At 37.4% G+C, this 25865-nt stretch overlaps 4 protein-coding genes and 1 long non-coding RNA gene across 6 annotated transcripts; 4 read left to right on the forward strand and 1 right to left on the reverse strand.

Moving 5' to 3' along the window:
- Positions 1-209: 209 nt before the first annotated feature.
- Positions 210-1764, forward strand: LOC117622920 (GDSL esterase/lipase 1-like). Its single transcript, XM_034353738.1, has 5 exons — positions 210-474; positions 612-733; positions 889-1101; positions 1200-1461; positions 1553-1764. The coding sequence occupies exons 1-5, from the start codon at positions 210-212 to the stop codon at positions 1762-1764; spliced, it is 1074 nt and encodes a 357-aa protein (XP_034209629.1).
- Positions 1765-4100: 2336 nt separating this feature from the next.
- Positions 4101-5860, forward strand: LOC117622800 (GDSL esterase/lipase 2-like). Its single transcript, XM_034353573.1, has 5 exons — positions 4101-4365; positions 4464-4585; positions 4936-5166; positions 5280-5535; positions 5625-5860. Exons 1-5 carry the CDS (start codon positions 4101-4103, stop codon positions 5858-5860), a joined length of 1110 nt encoding a protein of 369 aa, XP_034209464.1.
- A 1336-nt stretch (positions 5861-7196) lies between these two features.
- Positions 7197-9078, forward strand: LOC117621509 (GDSL esterase/lipase 2-like). Of its 2 annotated transcripts, none has more exons than XM_034352034.1 (5): positions 7197-7492; positions 7623-7744; positions 7879-8091; positions 8255-8510; positions 8640-9078. In XM_034352034.1, exons 1-5 carry the CDS (start codon positions 7204-7206, stop codon positions 8849-8851), a joined length of 1092 nt encoding a protein of 363 aa, XP_034207925.1. In that variant the 5' UTR covers positions 7197-7203; the 3' UTR covers positions 8852-9078. The 2 variants fall into 2 exon arrangements, with proteins under 2 accessions (XP_034207925.1, XP_034207926.1); XM_034352035.1 differs by having other exon boundaries at positions 8686-8833.
- Positions 9079-9849: 771 nt separating this feature from the next.
- On the forward strand, positions 9850-22837 carry LOC117621512 (GDSL esterase/lipase 5-like). Its single transcript, XM_034352039.1, has 6 exons — positions 9850-10114; positions 10249-10370; positions 10505-10717; positions 10880-11142; positions 21232-21258; positions 22693-22837. The coding sequence occupies exons 1-6, from the start codon at positions 9850-9852 to the stop codon at positions 22835-22837; spliced, it is 1035 nt and encodes a 344-aa protein (XP_034207930.1).
- LOC117621513 lies at positions 14178-16120 on the reverse strand. Its single transcript, XR_004584921.1, has 4 exons — positions 15908-16120; positions 14961-15151; positions 14397-14425; positions 14178-14264 (listed from the first exon to the last, which is right to left on the reverse strand). It is a non-coding gene; the product is annotated as an uncharacterized LOC117621513 (long non-coding RNA).
- Positions 22838-25865: the final 3028 nt, after the last annotated feature.

Here is a 25865-nt window from a genome sequence, read left to right on the forward strand (position 1 = left end):
TATATTTTAGTATTTTTGATTGACGTATTGGTTGAGAATCTATTCTATTGCCATTCGTGTATGGACAAGAAACTTTAACACAATCTATTTTTTAGCTAGGGTTTCTACTAAATTCCAGGTTCACAGCTGTTCTGACTAAGCCCAATATGTGCCATAAAAAGTTTCAGCCATCTATAAAGCTAAACATGATACAACACAAAGCTAAAAGAATGGCAGCTATCAGGTTTCAAATCTATATCTTGGCTTTCTGTGCTGGCCTTGTTATTCAAAGCAGCTGCTGCAATGGCCATTCTGGGCCTCAGAAAAAACGTGCAGCCCTGTTCGTCTTTGGTGATTCACTATATGATGCCGGAAATAATAACTACATAAACACTACCACTGATTTCCAGGCAAGTTGGTTTCCATATGGCGAAACATTCTTCAGGTACCCAACTGGTAGATTTTCTGATGGGCGTACAATCCCAGATTTCATTGGTAAGAATAATTCTGGGAGTACTATTGTTATTTTCAACATCACACTTGTTTCAGTCATTTCTTGAAAGTTGAAACACCTTAATTTAGTGCTAACTCAAAGCCACTGATAATACAAACACATTACATTCATTTTGCAGCTGAGTATGCTAAGTTGCCATTTATACCAGTATATTTACAACCAGGAATCAAGGACTATACTTATGGGGTGAACTTTGCTTCTGGTGGAGCTGGTGCTCTAGTTGAAACCTATCAAGGATCTGTATATGTTCTGGCTTATCATATATTTTCCATTATTAAGACGTTTAGTTACAGTTGCAGCATCTGAATATGTATTTTCATCGTGTGAGTAATTCATGTGCTTGTCCATTAGCAAGACTTGTTTGTGTGATATCTTTTTTTTTTTTTTTCTTTCAGGTGATGGACCTTAAAACTCAAGTGAGTCAATTCAAGAAGGTGGAGAAGCAGTTGAGACAGAAACTAGGTGATGCAGAAGCCTACACATTGGTATCCGAAGCTGTCTACATAATCAACATTGGAAACAATGATTATGTTTCCCCATTAGCAACCAATACCAGCCATAAAGAATATGTTGGCTGGGTTATTGGCAACCTGACAAGTTGGATCGAAGTAATAATCATAATTTTTATTTTGGATAAGTAACTTCATCCAAAATTATGAATCCGGAAAGATATTTTGGATGAGTAACTTGATATACATTTTGTCAGGATATATACCAGAAAGGAGGAAGGAAATTTGCACTTTCAAGCTTGGCACCTTTCGCTTCTATGCCACTCATGAGAACAACTCAACCAGCAGGATCCACCGCAGGCCCTTCCAGGAAAGAAGTTGCAGCACTTGTGAAACTACACAATAGAGTACTTGCCAAAGTCCTCCTAAAGTTGAAAAAAGAGCTCCAAGGATTCAAATACTCAAAGCTTAATCTCTACACTTACCTAAAGGAAAGAATTAATCATCCATTAAAATATGGTATGCATAGCCATGGCATGATGGCACCTTCTGTCTCCTCTGAGTTATAGTCTCTTTTTAATGTTCCTTTTGTTTTTATTGTGTTGTAAAGGTTTCAAGGAAGGAAAGATGGCGTGCTGTGGCTCTGGTGCATACAGAGGAATTTATTCCTGTGGAGGGAAGAGAAGTGTGACTGAGTATCTGTTATGTGACAATGCTACTGAGTTCGTCTTCTTTGACTGTGCCCATCCAACTGAAAGGGTTAACAAGCAATTGTCCAAGTTATGGTGGAGCAATAACTTGAAGGAGCTATTTGAAGTTTAGACAAAATGTGGCTCGATACCTTCATAAGCAATTGCAGACACAATTTCTGTTTCGAAATAAATTAAAAAGTTCGATATGTTACCCGTTTATTTAAGTATTCTTAACTTTCTCAGAGATGTTTTTGCTATTTCCGAAATTAATAAAGCCTGTAAGACATGAAGAATAAATACTAATAAAGCCGGTAAGCAAATTATTTGAGTTATTGTCTTTGTTTTGACAAATGGTTATTATTTTAGGTTTGTTAAACTGGCTGTTCGTGTTCAGAAAGGAAGGATAAATTATGAAAATAAAGATGTCATCATAAAAATAATAATTACCATTTATTAAGTAATATAATGTATGAAGATAATTAAAATATTTAATTATTCACTAAAGAAATAATAATTAAAACATAATTACAAATAAAAGTAATTAAATAAGGCTAATATATTATTTAATTAATAAAAAATAAAATTCTAACAAGGATATTTTAAAAGTATAGACGCGCGGCTATACTTTTCTATTTATAGAGTATAGCCGCGCGGCTGTATTCTATAAATAGAATATTTTAGCAGTATAGCCGACCGGCTATACTATATATTTTAACAGTACAGCCGGGCGGCTGTATTCTTTAAATAGAATAATTTAAATGTATAGCTCCGCGGCTATACTCTATTGATAGAATATTTCAAAAGTATAGCCGCTCGGCTATACCCTTTGAATAGCATAATTTTGTTTTCTCTTTTCTAATTACTTTATTTAGTAGTTATGTTTTAATTACTATTTACTTAGTGAATAATTAGTATTTAAATATTTGATTAAATAAAAATATTAAAAATAATAATTACTATCTATTAAGTAATATAAATTATGTAGTTAATTAAAATATTTAATTATTCACTAAACAAATAATAAATTAAAACATAATTACAAATGAAAGTAATTAAATAAGGCTAAGATATTATTTATTTACTAAAAAGAAATTTTAAAATAAAAATTTATTGGACCTAAAGATACTAAACTTATATTTATTTATTTTTAAATTTCTCGCGACGAAGTTTCACGGGCACAGGTCTATCCCGGTGAAATTTGCCGGATTAGACCTCTACCGATGATATGTCCTCGGCATAGGAAATTTTGTCGGGAGAGGTCTAATCCGACAAATTTTGCCGATATAGACCTGTACCGACGCACTTTCATCGGGAGATTTTTTTTATTAAAATAATTATAAATTTTTTTAACATATAAAATTATTTTCTTTACTTTTATTTTTTGGCCAACTTCTTTAGTTTAATATATGCAATTAAGTAAATCCAAGTCTCGAACCAAAAACCCAAGCTTCCGAAATTGTTCCAAAATCTTTCTCAAGGCTCGAATCCTAACCATAAGCTTACTAAGGAGTAGATACTTTCTCTTCTTTTCCAATGTGGGATTCAAGTTCATGTATTTCAATCAAATTCCAACAAGTAGTTGATATTATTGAATCACGTTATGACTCAAAGTAAACCTGTCTTCTTTTTCACACATACATAATGCATGAAATTTTTTAATACTAGTTTCTTCTTTTTCCGATGATTTGTTACAGTTCATGTACAATTTTTTTCTTTGGATTATGAATCTGGAAAGATCTTTTTGATGAGTAACTTCATATGCATTTTGTCAGGACATATACTGGGAAGGAGGAAGGAAATTTGCACTTTCAAGCTTGGCACCTCTTGCTTCTGTCCCAAGCATAAGAGCAATTCAAGCAGGATACACAGGCCCTTCCAAGAAAGAAGTTGCAGCACTTGTGAAACTACACAATAGAGTACTTGCCAAAGTCCTCCTAAAGCTGAAAAAAGAGCTCCCAGGACTCAAATACTCAAACCTTAATTTCTACACTTACCTAAAAGAAAGAATTAATCATCCATCAAATTATGGTATAGTTTCTGTTATTTGGTTTTTTCATACCCTGATAAGTCATGTCACCTTTTTAATGTTCCTTTTGTTTTTATTGTGTTGTAAAGGTTTCAAGGAAGGAAAGACGGCGTGCTGTGGCTCTGGTGCAAACCGAGGACTTTAATTTGGTGTAATTACATGTGCTGCTGTGCATGCTATATACATGGTGAATAAGCAAATTACTTTGACTTTTGGCTTGAATATTCGTCCTTCATTATTGTTTTCAATCACTTTACGTATGTGGTTAGCGCAGCAACTGTATGGACATTTCAAAGTCTGTGGGCCCTCTGTATGACTCCAAGAAACTTCATTGTACTACACAAATTTCCGTTGGTTTCTTTTTCCACAAGCAAATCAACAAGACCTATATATAGGCGTGAAACAGAAGAGAAGATTATACAAAGCAAACCAGAACTAGAATGGCAAGTTCAAGGCTTCATATATTCGTCCTGGCTTTCTGTGCAAGCCTTCTTTTTCCAAGCAACTGTAGCCATGGCGATTCCGGGCTTCAGGAGAAAGGTGCAGCGTTGTTCATCTTTGGTGATTCACTATTTGATGTTGGAAATAATAACTACATTAATACTACCATTAGCTTTAAGGCAAATAACTGGCCATATGGAGAAACCTTCTTCAAGTACCCCACCGGTAGAGCTTCCGATGGCCTTCTAATCCCTGATTTCATTGGTAAGATGTTGTAAACAATACTAAAAGTTTTATATATGTTCTTCAACCCTAGTGATCATGCACATCTCTGATTGCTCAATTTTCCATTAATGATGCAGCTAAGTATGCAAAGTTGCCATTCATACCACCATATTTACAACCTGGCTTCAAGAACTATACTTATGGGGTGAACTTTGCATCTGCCGGGGGTGGTGCTCTATCTGAAACTCATCAAGGATTTGTATGGGATCCTCCTTATATATCAGAATTTTGATTTTAGGTTTGAAAAAGCATGTTGCATTGTCCATATATGGGGCTGTAGAAGGTGTGAAACCAAAGTTGAGGGCACCCTTTGGAAGCCATGACTTGCTGACTTGATCAATCTCTTCTGAGGAAGGAATCATTGTCGCAATGTTAAATTCTAAATGAAAAACCATACATTCTGTTTGGTGGACTCTGCCCCAAAACAGAGACTTCAAAATGTATACATTTATCTTAAAATATTGTACATGTAATGAAGCAACTTCATGTATAAATTATATATTCTCTATCTCTTTATTAGCATAACTATATATAATTTTTTGTTTTCAGGTGAAAGACCTTAAAACTCAAGTGAGTTATTTCAAGAATGTCGAGAAGCAGTTAAGGCAGAAACTAGGTGATGCCGGAGCCTACACATTCCTATCAGAAGCTGTTTACTTGATTAGCATTGGAAGCAATGATTATTATACCCCAGTCCTAACAAATTCAAGTTTGTTTGCGTCCCACTCACATGAAGAATATGTTGGCATGGTGGTTGGCAACCTGACAGATGTGATCAAAGTAAATATATTTATGTCTACTTTCTCAAGAATATACAACACGCATGACACGTTTCGTTAATATTCTTCTTCTTTCTAAATTTCGGATGAGTTACTTCATACACATTATTTCAGGAAATATACAAGAAAGGAGGAAGGAAATTCGGGTTTGCAAATGGGGTTCCTCTCGGTTGTATACCTTCCATGAGAATACTTAAACCAGAAAACATAGGTGCCTGCTCGGAAGAAGTTACAGCACTAGTGAAACTACACAGCAGAGTAGTTGCTAAGGGCCTTCTAAAGCTGAAGAGCCAGCTGCATGGATTCAGATATTCAAATGCAAACTTCTACACTCCCTTAACTGATACAATTAATAACCCATCAAAATATGGTATATATAGACAGAGCACCTCCTCCTTTAGTTTTAGCTTCTCTTATTCGTTTTAATGTTCCTTTTGTTATTGTTGTTATGCTGTGAAGGTTTCAAGGAAGGAAAGATGGCATGCTGTGGCTCTGGTCCATACAGAGGAATTATGAGCTGTGGTGGGAAGAGAGGTTCAGAGTTTCAGTTATGTGACAATGTTACTGAATATGTTTTTTTTGACTCTAGCCACCCAACAGAAAGGGTTTACCAGCAAATATCCGAGTTATGGTGGAGTGGAAGTCCCAATGTGACTAAGACGAGCAATAATCTAAAGGAGCTGTTTGAAGTTTAGTTTCATAAGCAATTCTGCATTTTGCAGACAATTTCTGTTTCAAAATAAATTGAAGTTTGATGCATCATCTTTGTAAATAAGTATTCGAAACTCAATATACGTATTTGATGCTTTATGTAATATAAATCTTGGCACCAAAATAAATGAAGAAAAAGTTGTACTAAATCCTGTAAGTCAGAACTAAGTGCCTATAGTTTAGTAGGCCCATAGACATTAAGCAACTGATGAAGGGGGGTCTTTTCATATTCTGTTTTCAGGTGATTTTTATAATGTTCCATAGAGGTCAAGATCATCATGAATGGGGGAATTTAGAAACTTTAGGGCGTGTTTGATAGGGATGACTAGACTAGACTAGCAAAATGCCGATATTTTATGTGCATTTAAGGCATAATATGGATATGTTGCCTAACTTGGGGGAAGAATGGGGACTATCTATGAGAGATTGATGACTAAAACTTATCCCCCCTAATCCCCTTGAAAATGGTAGGATAATGAGGGATAAGTTTTAGTCATCAACCTCTTATGATACTCCTCCTTCATCCTCCGAGTTAGACAGCTATATCTATATTATGCCTTGATTGCACATGAAATGTAGCCACTTTACTAGTCTAGTCTAGTCTGATCTTTCATCACAAACGAGGCCTAAAATACCAAAACTATTGCCTACACTAGCCAAAACTAACAATACCAACAACACTAACCTTTGTGAAGAATTACAACTCAATTAATGTATGTTTGGAAACCAAGAAAAACAGAGAAAACCAAGTGAAGCAGGGTTCAATTTCTTGCTTTTATTAACCCAAACAAAGACGTACATCAGATTCAGTTATATTGACTACAGGTTAACCACAACTAGCTTAACAGATCTCAATCTCTAACCATGAACTAACTCTGGTTTAGTTAGCTGAATTACATTGACTTTGACTTCTAGAAGCATTGGCTACTTTTCAATGAGAAGATTCTTTGGAGGAAGGCTGCTGATGAAACTGAAGCTGAATTTGCAAATTTTCCATTTATTGACTTTTAGTTCCCAAACTTTGCTGCAGCTATTTTTTCTCATTGGATTATGAATGGTCAACTTAGCAAAAGTTTCTACTGTATAATCTATTATTTTGTGATGTGATGTGATTGAAGCTAATAATAGCTGAAAACGTCTTATCCAAGTTGATAATAAAGAAAAAAATTTCTAAATGTATCAATGCATCATGCTAAGCATCAACCTACCCTCATTTGTGTCAACTTTTTCCTTTTTAGTTGACTTTCCTTGTCTTTTCTTTATGTTATCTGGACCAGGAAGTAATTTCCTTATTAAATTGAATTGAAACAGAGAAAAAGATGATATAATGCAAAGTTATACAGAACATACTGGAATGGCATCTTTCAGGTTTCAAATCTATATCTTGGCTTTCTGTGCAGGCCTTGTTATTCAAAGCAGCTGCAATGGCCATTCTGGGCTTCGGAAAAAACATGTAGCCCTGTTCATCTTTGGTGATTCACTCTATGATCCTGGAAATAATAACTACATAAATACCACAACTTCTTTCCAGGCAAATTGGTTGCCATATGGTGAAACATTCTTCAGGTACCCAACTGGTAGATTTTCTGATGGGCGTTTAATCCCAGATTTCATTGGTAAGAACCATCTTGTGAGTAATATTGTTTCTTTCAGTCATTTCTTCAAACACCTTTGCTTTTAACTGACAGCAACTGATAATACAAACACATGATACAACTAACTATTAAATTTACATTCATGTTTCAGCTGAGTATGCCAAGTTGCCAATTATACCAGCGTATTTACAACCTGGGTTGAAAGACTATACTTATGGGGTGAACTTTGCTTCTGGTGGAGCTGGTGCTCTGGTTGAAAGCCATCAAGGATTTGTATATGCTCTGGCTTATTATATGTTTTACCTTGTTAAGACTTATAGTTACAGTTGCAGCATCTGAATATGTATTTTCGGTAATTCGCGTGCTTTTCGTTAGCATGATTTGATTATGTGATCTGTTGTTTTCAGGTGATAGACCTTAAAACTCAACGAAGTCAATTCAAGAAGGTGGAGAAGCAGTTGAGGCAGAAACTAGGTGATGCAGAAGCCTACACATTGCTGTCCAAAGCTGTCTACTTAATCAGCATTGGAAGCAACGACTATTTTTCCCCATTAGCCACCAATACCAGCCAGGAAGAATATGTTGGCTGGGTTATTGGCAACCTGACAAGTTGGATCGAAGTAATCTTATCTTCATTTGCACACATACATATCACGCGAAATTTTTTAATTCGAGTTTCTTCTTTTTTCTATAACTTGTTACAATTTGTGTACAACTTTGTGTCTTCTGATTATGAATCTGGAAAGATCTTTTGGAGGAGTGATTTGATATACATTTTGTCAGGATGTATACAAGAAAGGAGGCAGGAAATTTGGATTTTCAAGCTTGGCCCCTCTTGCTTCTGTGCCAAGCATGAGAGTGATTCAACCAGGAAACACAGGCCCTTCCGGGGAAGAAGTTACAGCACTTGTGAAACTACACAACAGACTACTTTCCAAAGTCCTCACAAAGCTGAAGAAAGAGCTCCAAGGATTCAAATACTCAACGCTTAATCTCTACACTTACGCTAAAGAAAGAATTAATCATCCATCAAAATATGGTATGCATAGCCATCCCTGACACCTTCTCCTTTAAGTTATAGTTTCTCTTATTTGGTTTTGTCATAAGCTGATAATTCATGTCTCCTTTTTGATATTCTTTTTCGTTATTACTGTGCCGACTCGTAAAGGTTTCAAGGAAGGAAAGACGGCGTGCTGTGGCTTTGGTCCATATAGAGCAATTAATACCTGTGGAGGGAAGAGAGGTGTGACTGAGTATGAGTTATGTAACAATGTTACTGAGTATGTGTTTTTTGACTCTGGTCATCCAACTGAAAGGGTTTACCAGCAAGTGTCCAAGTTATGGTGGAGCCATAACTTGAAGGAGCTATTTGAAGTTTAGGCAAAATATGGCTTGAGAAATTGAGCAATTTGCAGACACAATTTCCTTTTCCAAGCGAATTAAAAGTTTGATGGAGCCATGGGCACATGGGCAAGTGTTCAAGTTATGGGGGAGCCATACTTCCTATGTCCCAGGGCCTTCTTTTAATTTGAAAGAGTTATTTGAAGTTCAGAAACCTATGTATTTTTTAGTTTCAATAAGCAACTGTGAATTTGCACAGACGATCTCTGTTTATAAATAAATTATGGTTTGATATGTCATCTTTGTATTAATGTATTCACAACTCAAAAATGGATGTGATGGATGTTTTCTGGATTCCAATTATTGACACCAAAAGAACCAAAGAATCAATTCTACTCAATCCTGTAAGGGATTTTATGGGGGAAAGATAGAAGCAAAAGCCAAGAACTAGGTGCTCTGTTAAGTAGGCATTTTGTGTATAAACTCCCAATAATAAATGATTGCTGGTACCATCTACGTCAAGCATGAAAAATAATTTATCACGAAAATAACTCTTGGTGGATGAGAAATGGTGAAAATTTGTGTAAGAATTTTAGAATGAAAGGGGACGAGTTTTAGATCCTCCAATTTGTAGTAAGTTACCCTTTTTTTAGAGGTTCTAGTGTCTTTTCAAAGTTGTTATTTGCTGACAAAAGTTAATGATCATTGGGTCATCTTGGAAACCAGCTCCTCTCAATTTAAAGGTTGCAATATTTTAAACATACAGAACTGAAACAGAGGAGAAGATTGTTGGTTTGATTGTTGGTCCTTCAAACATTATTTTCAATCATGTTTACATATATGTGGTTAGCTCAGCAACTATGTTGTTGAGGTGCGCTACACTAACTGTGGTTTGATCATTGAAGTTAACATTTGCTTCCTTTTTGACAAGTAAATCTCGAAAACCTATTTATGCATTTGAAGCAGAGACAAAGTAAACCACATTGCTAGAATGAGGAAAAGATCATAAAATACAAAGCTAAACAGAAAATACTGGAATGGCATCTTTCAGGTTTCAAATCTATATCTTGGCTTTCTGTGTAAGCCTTCTCATTGCAAGTAGCTCTAGCCATGGCCATTCTGGGCTTCAGAAAAAACATGCAGCCCTGTTCATCTTTGGTGATTCACTCTATGATCCTGGAAATAATAACTACATAAATACCACAAAAGATTTCCAGGCCAATTGGTTGCCATATGGTGAAACATTCTTCAGGTACCCAACTGGTAGATTTTCTAATGGGCGTTTAATCTCAGACTTCATTGGTAAGAACCATCTTGTGAGTAATATTGTTTCTTTCAGTCAATTCTTCAAACATCTTTGCTGCTAACTGACAGCAACTGATAATACAAACACATGATACAACTAACTATTGAATTTTATGATACACATGATACAGCTGAGTATGCCAAGTTGCCATTTATACCAGCATATTTACAACCTGGGTTGAAAGACTATACTTATGGGGTGAACTTTGCTTCTGCTGGAGCTGGTGCTCTGGTTGAAACCTTCCAAGGATTTGTATATGCTCTGGCTTATTATATGTTTTCCCTTGTTATGACTTTTAGTTACAGGTGCAGCATCTCAAAATGTATTTTTGGTAATTCGCCTGCTTTTCGTTAGCATGATTTGATTATGTGATCTGTTGTTTTCAGGTGATAGACCTTAAAACTCAACGAAGTCAATTCAAGAAGGTGGAGAAGCAGTTGAGGCAGAAACTAGGTGAAGCAGAAGCCTACACATTGCTGTCCAAAGCTGTCTACTTAATCAGCATTGGAAGCAATGACTATTCTATCCCATTAGCCACCAATACCAGCCAGGAAGAATATGTTGGCTGGGTTATTGGCAACCTGACAAGTTGGATCGAAGTAATCTTATCTTCATTTGCACACATACATAGCAGGAGAAAAATTTTAATTCGAGTTTCTTCTTTTTTCTATGACTTGTTACAATTTGTGTACAACTTCGTTCGTCTGATTATGAATCCGGAAAGATCTTTTGGAGGAGTGATTTGATATACATTTTGTCAGGATGTATACAAGAAAGGAGGCAGGAAATTTGGATTTTCAAGCGTGGGCCCAATTGCTTCTACGCCAAGCATGAGAGTGATTCAACCAGGAAACACGGGCCCTTCCGGGGAGGAAGTTACAGCACTTGAGAATCTACACAATAGACTACTTTCCAAAGTCCTCACAAAGCTGAAGAAAGAGCTTGAAGGATTCAAATACTCAACGCTTAATCTCTACACTTACGCTAAAGAAAGAATTAATCATCCATCAAAATATGGTATGCATAGCCATGAGACCTTCTCCTTTAAGTTATAGTTTCTCTTATTTGGTTTTGTCATAAGCTGATAAGTCATGTCTCCTTTTTAATATTCTTTTTCGTTATTACTGTGTCATAAAGGTTTCAAGTTATGGGGGAACCATACTTCCTATGTCCCAGGGCCTTATTTTAATTTGAAAGAGTTATTTGAAATTCAGAAACCTATGTATTTGTTAGTTTCAATAAGCCCCTATGAATTTGCTCAGACAATCTCTGTTTATAAATAAATTATGGTTTGATATATCATTCTTTTCATAACTCAAAAATGGATGTGATAGATGTTGTCCAAGCCATAGTAAGCTGGATTAAACATCTGTAGAAAACTATGCTCATGTAAGATCTTGTAAATGAAATACTAAGGACACTAATCAAAACCAAAGGCTTTTAACTTGTGTGTCTTCACCATATTTAAGTACAAGAGGATCATTGTGCTACTCCTGTCACAGCAGCAATGCAAATGATAGGCGTTCTAAACTTTAACAGCAAAAAAAAAAAAAAGGAAAATGCTTTATTGATTAGATATAGGAATAGGAGTGCAAGACTTCATCCATTGACTTTATTAGATTTTCTGATATTCAAAACCCCAAACAACCTGATTCATAGTATTAATATTTGAGGCAAATATTCAGAAACTAATATGATTTGTGTTTATTGATTGTTAGGGAGGGGGATTGTGATGGACATCTACTCCCATCTTTCTCGTAGAATCTGAGCAACTGTTGATTATACAGGGAGAAAAGCATGTAATCTGATTCACATATTTCTTTCTTTCCATTTTTTATTCTATATAGTCATGTGTGACCAAAACCATCATTTGTAATATATCTATGATTGATATTGGAAAATCAACATATCTCTTTGTTTTCCCATCATAATATTCTGTTCCTCGCAAGAGAATCAACACTTAGGTAAATTTGTCCCGAAGAACAGCTGCTGCAATATACTCCTACTAGAAACCTTTGTAAATATAGGAACCAAATGAAAAAGATACTGCACAAATTTTGCCTTACCTTAATAATGACCAGATGATGACCTAGAAGGTTTACACCCCATGCCAATGTTCTGGTACAAACCAGTACCTATAATTTAATACATATGCCTAATCAGTATATAGAATAAGAATGATCTTTTTTATATTCTCTTTTCCTAATGTGTTTTTCAGGAAAGACTCATGCTTACTGAGTTTAAACAGAAATTAATGCCTGAATCTTGTTGTTTGCAAAAAGATCATCAACCAGAGATCTGTCTTTGTCATTCAGACCGGCATGGTGTAATCCAATGTCAAACTGCAAGGTGTGCTTCAGGTTAAAGAACCATCTGCTGGGCTTCTTCTGGCATACTAAGAAACTGCCTTGGATGTTCATCTGACCTTGCGACCTTCACAAAAAAAAAAAAGAAAAAAAAAAAAGAAGAAGAATCAATGCAGCAGCCGAAACCGAAGAAAAAAAATCGAAGGTTGAGTTGAGAGAGAGGCTCAAAACCAAGTATTTGAATTTTGAAGATTGGACTGCGAGTGCAAGCTTTGTGTTCGTTTCCTCTGTCTCTTCATATCACTCGCGCACCACATTCCTCTGCGAGTGCAAGCTTCGTTTGTCTTCATTTCGAAAAGGAAAAAGAAGGACACGACCCGCCCAGGCCGCCTACATGCCACCTAGGCGACGCCTAACTCCCTGGCGTCGGTGTCCTCCCGCCTAGAGCCTAGGCCGATTTTTCGAACACTGCTCGAATCCTGGAACGGGCATGCTCTGTGCCATAGACGTTTGTAGTGACGAGTTCGAGTCCAATTCACTAGAATATTATACAGTTATAAACTATCATGCTTAAAAGTGTTTATCGCTTGAATTTAAGAAGAAGAAAAAACACAAACCTAGCTAGCTAGCTAAATAGAGATAATCATTTTCCCCAAAAGCAGAATAATAAGCAGGACTGGTGAACTGGTATTTCTCCAACAACCCATTAGGATTTAGGAGCAGAACCATCCAAAGCTGAATCTCATCTTGTGGCGGTAGCCGGCCCAAACCAAAAGAAAGGAGCAAAAACGTCTCTATATGTCTCTGGTGTTGCTCTTTAAACGTCAAACATAATTCCAGTAAACAAATTACTCAATTTCTTCCTGGTTTCTGGACATTTTCCCAGCAACCAAACAAGAGAAACCACAGCAAACTCGTTATTTGTTTTAACGGGTTTAACCGTATGGCTATACCCTTTTTTATATTTAATTTTTCAAGAGTATAGCCGCACGACTACACCATTTTTTATATTTATTTTTAAAAGAGTACAGCCGCGCGGCTATACCTTTTTTAATTTTTTTATTTTTAGAGAATATAGCCGCTCGGCTATACTCAATAAACAGAATATTTAAAAGTACAGTTGCGCGGCAAGCCATAAACAGAATATCTTAAAAGAGACTGTACTCCATAAAAAGAATATTTTAACAATATAGCGGCTCAGCTATACTCTATAAATAGAATATTTTACAAGAGAGCATCGCCGTGCGGTTATACTCCATAAAAGAATATTTTAAAAGTATAGCCGCATGACTATACTTCATAAAAAGAATATTTTAAAGGTCGCGCGGCTATACTCCTTAAAAGAGTACAGCCGCGCGGCTATACCTTTTTTAATTTTTTTATTTTTAGAGAATATAGCCGCTCGGCTATACTCAATAAACAGAATATTTAAAAGTACAGTTGCGCGGCAAGCCATAAACAGAATATCTTAAAAGAGACTGTACTCCATAAAAAGAATATTTTAACAATATAGCCGCTCAGCTATACTCTATAAATAGAATATTTTACAAGAGAGCATCGCCGTGCGGCTATACTCCATAAAAGAATATTTTAAAAGTATAGCCGCACGACTATACTTCATAAAAAGAATATTTTAAAGGTCGCGCGGCTATACTCCTTAAAATAGAATATTTAAAAAGAGATATTTTAAAAGTAGAGCCGGTCGGCTATAGTCTATAAATAGAATATTTTACGAGTATAGCCGCGTCGGCTATTCCGTTTTTAAAGACAATTCGAGACCCTTCCTTGATATGTGGCTGAAGCAATGAATGTCCATATCAATCTCAAAGTAGTTAGGACCCTGCATGTGAGAGAGCTTGATAAAGTTAAACAACATGGTTTTTATGTTTCATCATCTTAACACTCAACTCAGCAACATAAATGTTCGATCATTGTAGCTTTTAAATCATGCAAGTCCCAACAACAACGATACCTTCATCAAGTCCTCTCCAACCTATGTGCCTACAAATGAAACAAAATACATCAGAGAAGATTATCATGAGAATGCAATCAATTCTTTCATCATGAGACTGTTTCAGTAATTTATGGCTCAAACGCTAGGCCAGTTAACCAACTTAACATTTGGAAATTATTAGAATCAAACGGATGACACACAGAGGTCTCTATGTTTAATGAGTATGGTGGCACCAGCAGAAAGCACCTTGGTTAGAAGCGACTGGTAACTTGAAGCACTACACTAGTTATTCAATCCATTTGTAAATGAAAATTTGTGCGATCATCATAAAATCAAATGTCTGATTCAAACCCTCTCAAACAAAGTGGGATGTCTCTTTCCCAGTCCCATGGATAAGCCACTTATCTATCTTAAGCCCCAAATCTTTAGTTCTGGCTCACTAGAACATAAACATGACCAGAAAACAAAAAGATAGTATAACCACCTCAAGAACAACTCAACAAAACCTTAGTCCCTGTACTTGCTATTATCTATCTTAAGCCCCAGATCTTTAGTTCTTACTCAGGTTTAATTAATTAGTACCTTTCTCTTAAGTAGTTGGTATTTGCAAAGTAAATGGGAGCATCAATCTCAAGTATGAGAATTCCAGGAACATTGCTTGCATTGGGATACTGCTCAACATTTCTGTAAACCATGGAATTCGGAAGGTTTCCTTGAACAAAAGTCCTTGGCCTTGCCACAAACAAAAGTACCCTGATCACAGATATTGCAACCTGCACAGAAGTAAAACGAAATATTAGTTTTAATGCGTAGTTTTAAGTTGTTAGATATAGTGTTACTGTCACACACAATAATGATACATACAGCTAAGATTAGTCCAATTTCAAGGCTGCCAAAAACGACGCCGATATAGGCACTCATGCAGACAACAAAGTCAAACTTGTCAACCTTCCAGAGGTGGATTGCGGCTTCATAGTCTATGACAACAAGCAAAGCCCGACTATGTGTTTGTGTCTGTATATTCCCCAAGTCTGATTCAGTCAGTATTTCCAACTACTCATCCAACTTAGGCCAAACCAGATTCCTAACAATTACATACTACTTTTATAGGCTAAAATCTCTACCGCTCCCTCTAGTAATAACTTTTCAACCACATCTCTCTCTTTTCAGGATGCAAAACACATAATCAAAAACCAATTTTCGTATAGCGGCCATCAGAAATTGAAGCGAGTTCATAATTTAGCTAAAGTCAGGAAAAAAAAAAGAGACCCGCCTAGGCCGATTTTTCCAACAGCCTAACTAAACAAAAGCACAGTTTATAGGTTTTGAGCTCTAATTATGAACATCATTGCCGAATTTAACATTACAGAACAAAATCCACCACCTATTCTAGACGTCTGTGCATCATAGATTTTCCAAAATAAACAAAATATAAAGATAATTTAGTTAAAACTACAAGTAATCTGAATGCATTCCACTAAAAACAGAAAGCAGAGTAATTGGAGGCTGAGCTTAGTGAAAAGAAAGACCTTGGATTGAAGAAACTATCCCACCAGCCAGAGTCTACGGCTTTAGGCACGACTGGAACCAAGCTTAAGTTTTTCTTCAATTTCATATCTTTCTTGCTTTTCTTTGATTTCTTGGGAGACACTATGAGAGCTCAAATGAGTAATTGCCCACCTCTTTTTTGGCCTTGAACTTGAAGACTTTGATGGGATTGGGAAGTGATTCAGTGAAGCGAGCCAGGCGGGGAGGGAAATGTAAAGCTCGTATAGCCTTTTTTGGCCTTTTTTTATAAATAAAATAAAGGGTATAGCCGAACGGCTATACTATTTAAATAATATTTAAACGGTATAGCCGCGCGGCTCTGCTTTTTAAATATAATATATTTAAAAGGTATACCGCTCGGCTATACTAGCATCTTCTTTTTTTATTCCCAGATTTTCGTTTATCAGGGCCACAAGATCAGTTGGCTGCCTATATTCCATCTGTCATCTCTTTGAAGGAGTGTACAACAGCACTTGAGAAGCATGTGCTTGCAGACGCCACATCTCATAAACTAGACACGGAAGAATCAGAGGTAATCTCCATGTCTGTTTATACATTCCCTCTGCGGGAAATTGGACTAAGGTGATGATCCATTTATTAAAGCTTCAATACTCTCTTCTTTTTTTCTATCTGGAACTCAAAGCTTTACTCCATTGATTTCCTTATCCATAATGGATTAGCAGTTTTTGATTGGTCCTGCACATTTTCTATCCTCTTTTGAACCTGTATGAACTCTTCAAAAGTCATCTAGACTTGCACCCATGAGTTCTCACTAATGCAATTATGTTCTTTGCTTCAATGCCATCGTGTATGGTCTTCTAGCCAGAAAGTCTTTTGAAAGACTTGCTTTTTATATTAGATGAATTGCGGAGCCAGTATTTGAATATATGGTTTATCTTCAGAATTATGCAAGTTGTTTGTGGCTTCAGGATTCTTTTTTGAACTTCCTTTTATTTTACTTTTGAGGCCTCAAATTTCATATAATATTTATAAAAAAAAGTGGTACTTCAATTTTGGGAAATTTTATGGAAAGTAAGCTGGTTTCTATCTACATTGGGCTTGGACATGAATTGTTCAGCTTATGGCATGTTGCATTTGATTTCAATAGTTCAATGGTGCATGCTGAAAGCTCTCATTTGGATGGAGATCAAGTGGCCACGGTATCAGATGGTGTCTCGGACTTGCAGGATTTACGAAGAAGAATTAAAGCTATTGAAAAGGCAATGGTGGAAAAGGAAAGGCATTTTTCCGCAAATCAGGTAGAAAAGAAATTCGGGGATGGGGTTTGGTAACACTATGAAGAAGCGTGAAATATCTGGCTCAGGAAATGAAATTCTGACAAAAGACATCATCCTTGATCAGATATCAGAGTGTTCATCCTATGGGATAAGCAGAAGAAACACCATAGAGGCTGATGGTCAGATGCTTGAGTTGTGGGAAACCACTGACCAGGATGCCAGCATTGATTTGATGGTTGGCAAAGGCCAGAAGGTGGACGCTGTACCAACTGACCACAGTCAGACTCACTGAAGCAGTAAAGGAACACAAGAATAAATATTCCTCTTCAGAATCATTGGTTGAGAAGGAATTGGACGTGGACAAATTAGAGATCTCTTAAAGATTTACAGAGCCCCGTCAAGAAGGCAACAAGAGAAGGATTCTAGAAAGACTTGATTCTGATGTACGAAAGTTTACAAACCTTCAAATAACCGTGGAAGACCTGAAGTGGAATGACATTACTGAAAAGAGCAAAAAGGGCAAAGGTATTGAATTTGAAAACGTGAAGGGGCAGCTGGAAGAAGCTGACGAAGCCATCACTAAGTTGTTTGATGTCAATCAAAAATTGATGAAGAACGTTGAAGATGGTTCTCTGTTCTCTGATGGAGCTTCTGGGGTAGTGTCGGATGAAAGTTGGAGTGTGAGAAGAAGGAGACTTTCGGAGCAAGCAAAGGAAGGGTTTGAAAAAATCGGGCAGCTACAGTTGGAGGTTCAGAAACTGCAATTTCTTCTACTGAAACTTGATGGTGAAAAAGAAAGCAGAGGATCAACAAGGATCACGGAGCGGAAAACAAGAGTTCTTCTGAGGGACTATATCTATGGTGGCAATAGAACCAGCCAGAAACGCAAGAAAGCGCCCTTCTGTGCATGCATACAGCCCCCAACCAAGGGAGATTGAAGCAATGGAATTTCATGTTCACCATGGTATAGTTTTAAAGTAATGATAACGCTGTCCGCCTTCACAGAGCTTGAAAAATCCTGAACACTTCAAAAGTCTAGACACCGTCATGCCACCGTCATGCCCCCAGGCCAACCACTTACAATGTCAAGAAACCTCAACTCATGGTCAACAATTCCCTGCAGCAAGAGCATGCTGTAGTTGTCCTCCAGGTCACAACAATCGTCTGATGTTTGAACAGTAGGAAGGGTCATAATGATGTGTGTACCATCTATGGCTCCACAACAATTGGGCAATCCAAAGGCTTCTTCAAGTTTGGACTTTATTTGTTCCATTCTGTTGGAATCAGGCCACTTGAGATGGTGCTTGGCACGTTCTTCCAATGCTTCAATGAATCTCCAAGTCACCTGAGAAACTGTGGACTGGCCTACCCCGAAGGCAGCTCCCACTGAGACTTGAGACTCACCGGATGCCAGCCTTCTCAGGGCGATTGCAACCTGTTTCTCAACACTAAGAAGCCTTCTATGTTGATGAGACCTGACGGCGGCCTCGACAGAAGGCCTTCTCTTATAAGGGAACAGATATAGTCAAAAGTCTTCTTTGAGACCCCAAAGAAATACTTAAAACCTTCCTCCTCATCATTGGATAGTGAAGAATCTGCACAGATGAATTACATCACCAAAACAAAATAAAGTTAAGTTATCATGGAAACTTCAAAACAGAAATCAACTCGAAAAAAGGTTTTAAAAAAATCTACAAAAAGGGAAATAGGAAGACAGAAAAACTTGCTTCCACATAACAAGCAGCAAAGCCCGACTATGTGTTTCTGTGCCTGTACATTCCCCAAGTCTGATTCAATGAGGATTTCCAACTACTCATCCAACTTAGGCCAAACCAGATTCCTAACAATTATATACTACTTTTACAGACTAAAATCTCTATTTCTCCCTCTAGTAATAACTTTTCGACCACATCTATCTCTTTTCGGATGCAAAACACATAATCAAAAGCCAGTTTTTGTATAGCGGCCATCAAAAATTGAAGCAATTTCATAATTGAGCTAAAGTCAGAAAAAAAATGTAAAATAAATAAAAGGACCCGCCTAGCGCCTAGGCCGATTTTTCCAACAGCCTAACTGAACAAAAGCACAGTTTAGAGGTTTTGAGCTCTAATTATGAACATCATTATCGCATTTAACATTACAGAACAAAATCCACCACCTGTTCTAGATTTCTGTGCATCATAGATTTTCCAAAATAAGCAAAATATAAAGATAATTTAGTTAAAACTACAAGTAATCTGAATGCATTCCACTAAAAAGCAGGAAGCAGAGTAATTGGAGATTGAGCTTAGTGAAAAGAAAAACCTTGGGTTGAAGAAACTATCCCACCAGTCAGTCTGTAGCTTTAGGCTCGACTGGAACCAAGCTTAATTTTTTCTTCAATTTCCTGTCTTTCTTGCTTTTTTTTTTATTTCTTGGGTGGCGCCATGAGAGCTCAAATGAGGAATTGCCCACCTCTTTGTTGGCCTTGAACTAGAAGACTTTGATGGGATTGGGAAGTGATTCAGTGAAGCGAGCCAGGCAGGGAAGGAAATGTAAAGCTCGTATAGCCATTTTGGCCTTTTTTTAATAATATATAGTATAGCCGCATGGCTATACTGGCATATTTTTTCTTTTTCTTTTTTTTGCAATATTTTTTTACTGATTTCCATTTATCGATAAAAGTATGTTAGAGCATTATCCATTACTATTTGGCCATTACCTGAGTCTCTATTGTCTTCTTTTGATTTTTTACTTTTCCAAAGTTATTACCTCTGTAAAGAATTTAGCATTTTCTGTTTAATACTCGTATTATACACTTATGTATGTATTTTTTAGTAATGCTTTCGTTTTTCGTACAAGTCCTAAAAACTTGGTAAAATACACATTTTTTTACCAATTGCAACTGGGGGCCAAGTTCAGGGACATCTACAGTAGATAACCCTAAACATAAATATGGAGTTACGGCCTAATAACAATGTAACTGACAACTGACCATTTTCTATCATTAGTATGATTAACTATTGTAACTGAAATAGTATTGTAACTCTCTAATACTCCCCTGCAAATCGAACGCGCACAGCGTAACAAGATTTGAATGAAGAAACTACATGGTGATGGAGATTGCGGCAGTAGTCAGCTGTAGTAGTCCAGTAAGTAGTCAGCTGTAGTAGTCCAATAAGGGGAACTAAAAAGAAGAACTCCAATCTCCATAGTTGTAATAGCGGCATGAGAGAAACAAAGTAAACATAACACCCATTAAAAGGCAGCAAGCGAAGGAGAGCATGGGCTCATGGAAGGAAGGAATAAAATGACGGGCTGACATACAAGTCAAATGTACCTAGGAAACAACACTGGGCACCTGAGAAACATAACGCTACCTAGGAATCACCCTCTAGGTAGGATAAAAAGAAATAGACAATGTTGTAAAGAGGAATGAGAAAGAAAAATAATTCAGACAAATGCCTTCTTTTTTTATATAAATATAATAAAGATGAGGAATGGAAACAAAAGAAAATTCATCACATGGAAAGCAGAAAGGGATGTGTGCAAAGAGAACAGAAAGAATATTTGAAGGGAATAAAGGGGTTAAGAGTGCATCACACCAGTAGAAGATAGGAGGTGAAACCAACTTTGTGACACAGAGAAAAGAAAACAGGACCATGGGCAAGTTTGAATTTCAAAGCACCATGGAAACAATAAGGTATGGGCAAGAGAAACCACGGGGAAATAGAGAAGTAATAAAGAAAAGGGTTTTTAACTGTAGACGTCCCTAAACTTTGCCCCCAGTTGCAATTGGGTCCGTGAACTTTTTTTTTAAGCAATTACATCTTTTAACTTCACAAGTTGTTCCAATTGGGTCCTGCCATCCAAGTCGATCAATTTGTCCATCAAAATGAGGGGTAAAAGCGTCCTTTTGAGCTGTAGAGGTAATTGTTTTAAGAGTTTTTAACTGTAGAAGTCCCTGAACTTTGCTCCCAATTGCAATTGGGTATGTGAACTTTTTTTTTAGGCAATTACATCCTTTAACTCAACAAGTAGTTCCAATTGAGTCCTGTCATAATAGAGTCCGTCGAGTTTGATCGTGTGAATGGCACGTGCTCTTGTTGTGAGGGGTATATTGGAGTTTTCGTCGTTTTGAGACAAAATCCAATTTGGGATTGGGAATAGGGGGAAAGCGTAGTCTCTTTAAGCCGCTTCTTCACGCAGCTTCGACCCAGAGTTGCCATATCTCATTGTGAACCCAGCCACCAAGCTTGGACAGTGATGTGAAATTGAAAACAAATAAAGAGTAAAAGAGCTAAAATTTGTGAAACCACAAAAGACAGGTTTGATGAAGAAGTTGAAGACCGATAGCTCGCCGAAGAACTTCTCAATCTTCTCCACGCCAGCGACAGTGGTTTCAAAGGTGTTGTTGGATTTGGCCACGTCGACCAACATCGTGGCGTAGCTGGCGGCTGCGGTGGCGTTCTGGGTTCTACGGGTTAGGAGATGGGGGATGGGTTGCAGGTTGGGTTGGGATCTGGGTTTTGAGGGGGTGGGCTAAGGAAGAGGGAGAATGAGCTGCGAGAGAGAGGGAGAGACAGAGAGGGAGTGCTGAAAAAGAGAGAGAGAGAGAGAGAGAGAGAGAGAGAGAGAGAGAGAGAGATTCTATTACAAAAAGACTCAATTGGAACTACTTGTCGAGTTAAAGGATGTAATTGCTTCCAAATAAAAAAGTTCATAGACCCAATTGCAACTGGGAGCAAAGTTCAGGGACGTCTACAGTTGAAAATCCTTAAAACAATTACCTCTACAGCTCAAAAGGACGCTTTTACCCCTCATTTTGATAGAGAAATTAACAGACTTGAATGGCATGACCTAATTGGAACAACTTGTGAAGTTAAAGGATGTAATTGCCTCAAAAAAAGTTCACGAACCCAATTGCAACTGGGGGCAAAGTTCAAGGACGTCTATAGTTAAAAATTCTAAAGAAAAGATCATGACAAAAGGATAGAGGCCCCATAGAGATTAAAATAAAGAGGGATGATTGACCCCAAAAACAATAATAAGAAACAAAGGAGGAAACCAAGTGAGATAGAGAAAGGAAAAGAGAGTGGGAAAACAGATAGAGATAAAATCCTTTAAAAATAAAGATGAAAAAAGGAGAGACAAAAATAGAGGAGAAAAGGTAACACCCATCAAAAGGAGAAAGTAGTCAAGAGAGGGAGAGAGAACACAAGATACGAGAGACAACCCATGAAAAAGGAAATGAAACTCAAGATGCCAGAGACAACCCATGACGGGGAGAAAGAAAACACAATTAAAAAGAAGAGAAGAGAATACCCCAATAACATAATCGAAGTGACGCAGGGCTGAATCTCAGAACAAACAGTCCAGAGAGTGTTGATAGAGTAGTCCAAATAAAAGGCTCAAAGAACAAACAGTCCCTGGCCCAAAAAAGTGGACAAACCGATCCACGTCTTGAAATTTACAAATGGAGCCTTTTATTTTCAACATTACACATATACCTTATATATTTACACTAGAATGTTTCAAGGAAGGAAGAGTGGCCTGTATAGAGGAATTATGAGCTGTGGAGGGAAGAGATGTGCCACGGAGTATCAACTATGCGACAATGTTACTGAAAGGGCTTACCCGCAAGTGTCCAAGCTATGGTGGAGCCATGATTTGAAGGAGATATTTGAAGTTTAGACTCCATAAGCAATTCAGCATTTTGCAGACACATTTTCTGTTTCAAAGAACAAATAAAAGCTCGATATCGTTGTTGTATTTATGTATTCACAGCTTAAATACATGTGTGTTTGATGTTTTCTGTATTATACTTGTCTTTCTTCGCCCTTGGCTGTACTTTTGATCAACCCTAATAGATCCTTTATTTATACAGAAATAGTCGTGTAATGTGCAATTAAGTGATCTGAAACCTCTTGAAGGTGTATCAAATTCCTCTTATTTATGCACTACTATATCTTGTTATTCGANAAGTTTAATTGGTGCATTTGAGGAGGAAATTAAGACATTTTCATTCTCCATATATGCACAAACCGCGTTTTTCATGTTAAACATCTTCTTGTCTATATACAACCAGGACACCTAAGTTCTTCACAATTTCTAACAAATTCCAATTGGAAAAACTTTCCTTTTATCAAAGGAGAAAATCTCCACCATCCCATGTCCCTTCAAATCAGGAGGTCAACGAATTTTCTTAGAAACCAACCAAGATCTGTTAACCAAGTCTCTCCTCAACGTTCGTCCAAAAAAAAAAAAAGTCCCCTCAACGTTCCTATATAAAAATCCCTCTCCCTTCTCTCCTTAAACCCATCCTTTGCCTTTCAACTTTTCAAACCCTAAACCTTCTCTCTCTCTCTCTCTCTTTCGATCAAAACAAAAAAAGAAAAACCCTTCTCTCTCTCTACAATGGCTCAGTCCACCAACGCGGTTCTTGTTCTGATGGCTGCTCTTTTGGTGGCCTCAACAAGGGCACAATCCCCTACATCTTCACCAACCAAGTCACCTGCAGCTTCTCCATCAAGCACCACAACATCAGCTGCTCCTTCTCCATCGAGCCCTCCACCTAAGGCTGCGTCTTCTCCTTCTCCATCGAGCACTCCACCTAAGGCTGCCGCTTCCTCGCCATCCCCCACTTCACCGGCTGCTAGTGAGCCCACTGCCGACTCCCCGCCTTCTCCTCCCTCATCTTCCTCTGTCATTTCTCCGGAGATTTCTCCCTCTTCACGAGAGGCTCCCGCACCCGGCCCTAGCAGTGCCGCTTTGAATAGGTTTGCAGTCACCGGATCTGTAGCAGCTGGGGTTTTCGCTGCTATCTTGGTTATGTAGAGCACAATCAAACTATAACTCTGTTATGGTGGCCTACGGATTTTCAAGACAAGTCATTATTATTTTACGTGATATTTGTTGTCTGTTATATTCAAATTTATACAAATTAAATTTGCTTATTTGTATTAAATTTAATAGTAAATTGAGTTTAGACCAATAAAATTCATTTTAAATCACCTACAACCCTTCCCTTTATTTTTCTATTTAAAATAGCCATTTTTTTTCAAATAATACTCGATAACTAGGATCCAACTAAGCTAGTTACCTAATACTAGGGGTGGGCACTCAAACCGGCAAACCGGAAATCCGAGCCGAACCAAACCGGAAAAAAACCGAGTTGACCAAAAAGTCAAAAACGGGTTAAAAACCGAACCGAACCGGTTTGGACCGATTTCGGATCCGGTTCCATGTCTTCAAAAACCGAACCGGGCCGAACCGAACCGGTGAAACTAAAAAAATATATAATTTCAATATATATTTATATTTAATGCTATATTTTTAATTTCACTATAAAAAAACTTAATATTTATCCAAGTTCAATGTCAAAATATCTCTCTTTTCTCACTTTAATATTTATTTTTTATATGAAATTGAATAATTTGTTAATTTTCAAGTTAAAAAAAAATATTTCAGTTGAGAATTGTATTACAAAACAATTTTTAAAAATAATTTTTATAATCCGGTTCAAAACCGAACCAGAACCGGAACCGGACCGAAACTGGTTCAAACCGAACCAGACAGTTTTTGAATTTTTTTAATTAAAACCGAACCGAACCAAACCGCATGAATAGTATCAGGTCGGTTCTAATTTGAGGCAAAAACCGGTCCAAACCGAACCGTGCCCACCCCTACCTAATACAACTTAAAATATGATCTATTATATTTTTTTGGATTCCAAACTACCCCTATTTATAAGTTAATGTAACTAATGACACACATTCAATTTGGAAAGATCTCCAAATAGTTGTAATGGATTTTGAAATTAATTTAGAAACTTATTTGAAATTAAATATTAAATTCAACATTAACGTATTAGTAATTTGTAGGTGATTAACTGTAATGACCCAAATCTAAAATTCATTTTTAATCAATAATTTATTTGGAGGAAAGACAATTTTGCCTTTAGAATATTTTATTAAGGAAAAGTTGACTTTTTGACCGAGAAGGCATTTGACAATTCTACAGACACCGTTGCGTAGAGCACGGTGAAATGAGTTCATAGACACGTAGTGGGCCCGAATCGAATTGTAACGAGAGAGTTATGGTCAAAACAGTCTCAGTGGCACAATCATAAATATTTCGAAAAGGGATTTTATAAAACCAGCTCGCTCTCTCTCTCTCCTCCCGCGACCTCTCCCTCTCTCTCCCGCGTCCGTCGCCTTCTCTCCTTTATAACCCCGGCCACCGGCCACAGCGGTGGAGGGGGACGGTACCAAACTGACTAGGACGACGTCCTCTTCCAACCCCAGCCACCTCCTGCCTCCAGCTGCCGCGATTTCACCGGAATTTGAAGAAGAAGCGGCCGACATCGCCCGAACTTCACAGCCGCCGATCTCCCTCCTCCGGCCACCATTTCCGTCAACCCAGGTATGGATTTTGAACCTCTCAAGCTGTTCTAGCTGCCTGTTGGGTAGGAATTGATCGATTCTCAGTGTAACTATTGGATTTTTGAGCTTGAAGTTTCAGCCGGTTTTCGGCCTCCGTGATCAGCCACTTCCGGTCAGTTTTTGGGGTAGGTCCAAGAACAAAAGTGGTTCCAAATATGGTGTTTTACCTAGGGTAGGAGTTTGGAGCTGTGGTTTTAAGTTTTTCCGGCAAGGTGTAATCGCTTTGGACACCCATCGCTGCCGGCGCGTGCGACGGCGAGTGGGTGAGGGTAGTGCAG

This window comes from Prunus dulcis, chromosome 3, assembly GCF_902201215.1.
Source record: "Prunus dulcis chromosome 3, ALMONDv2, whole genome shotgun sequence".
Classification (NCBI taxonomy): domain Eukaryota; kingdom Viridiplantae; phylum Streptophyta; class Magnoliopsida; order Rosales; family Rosaceae; genus Prunus; species Prunus dulcis.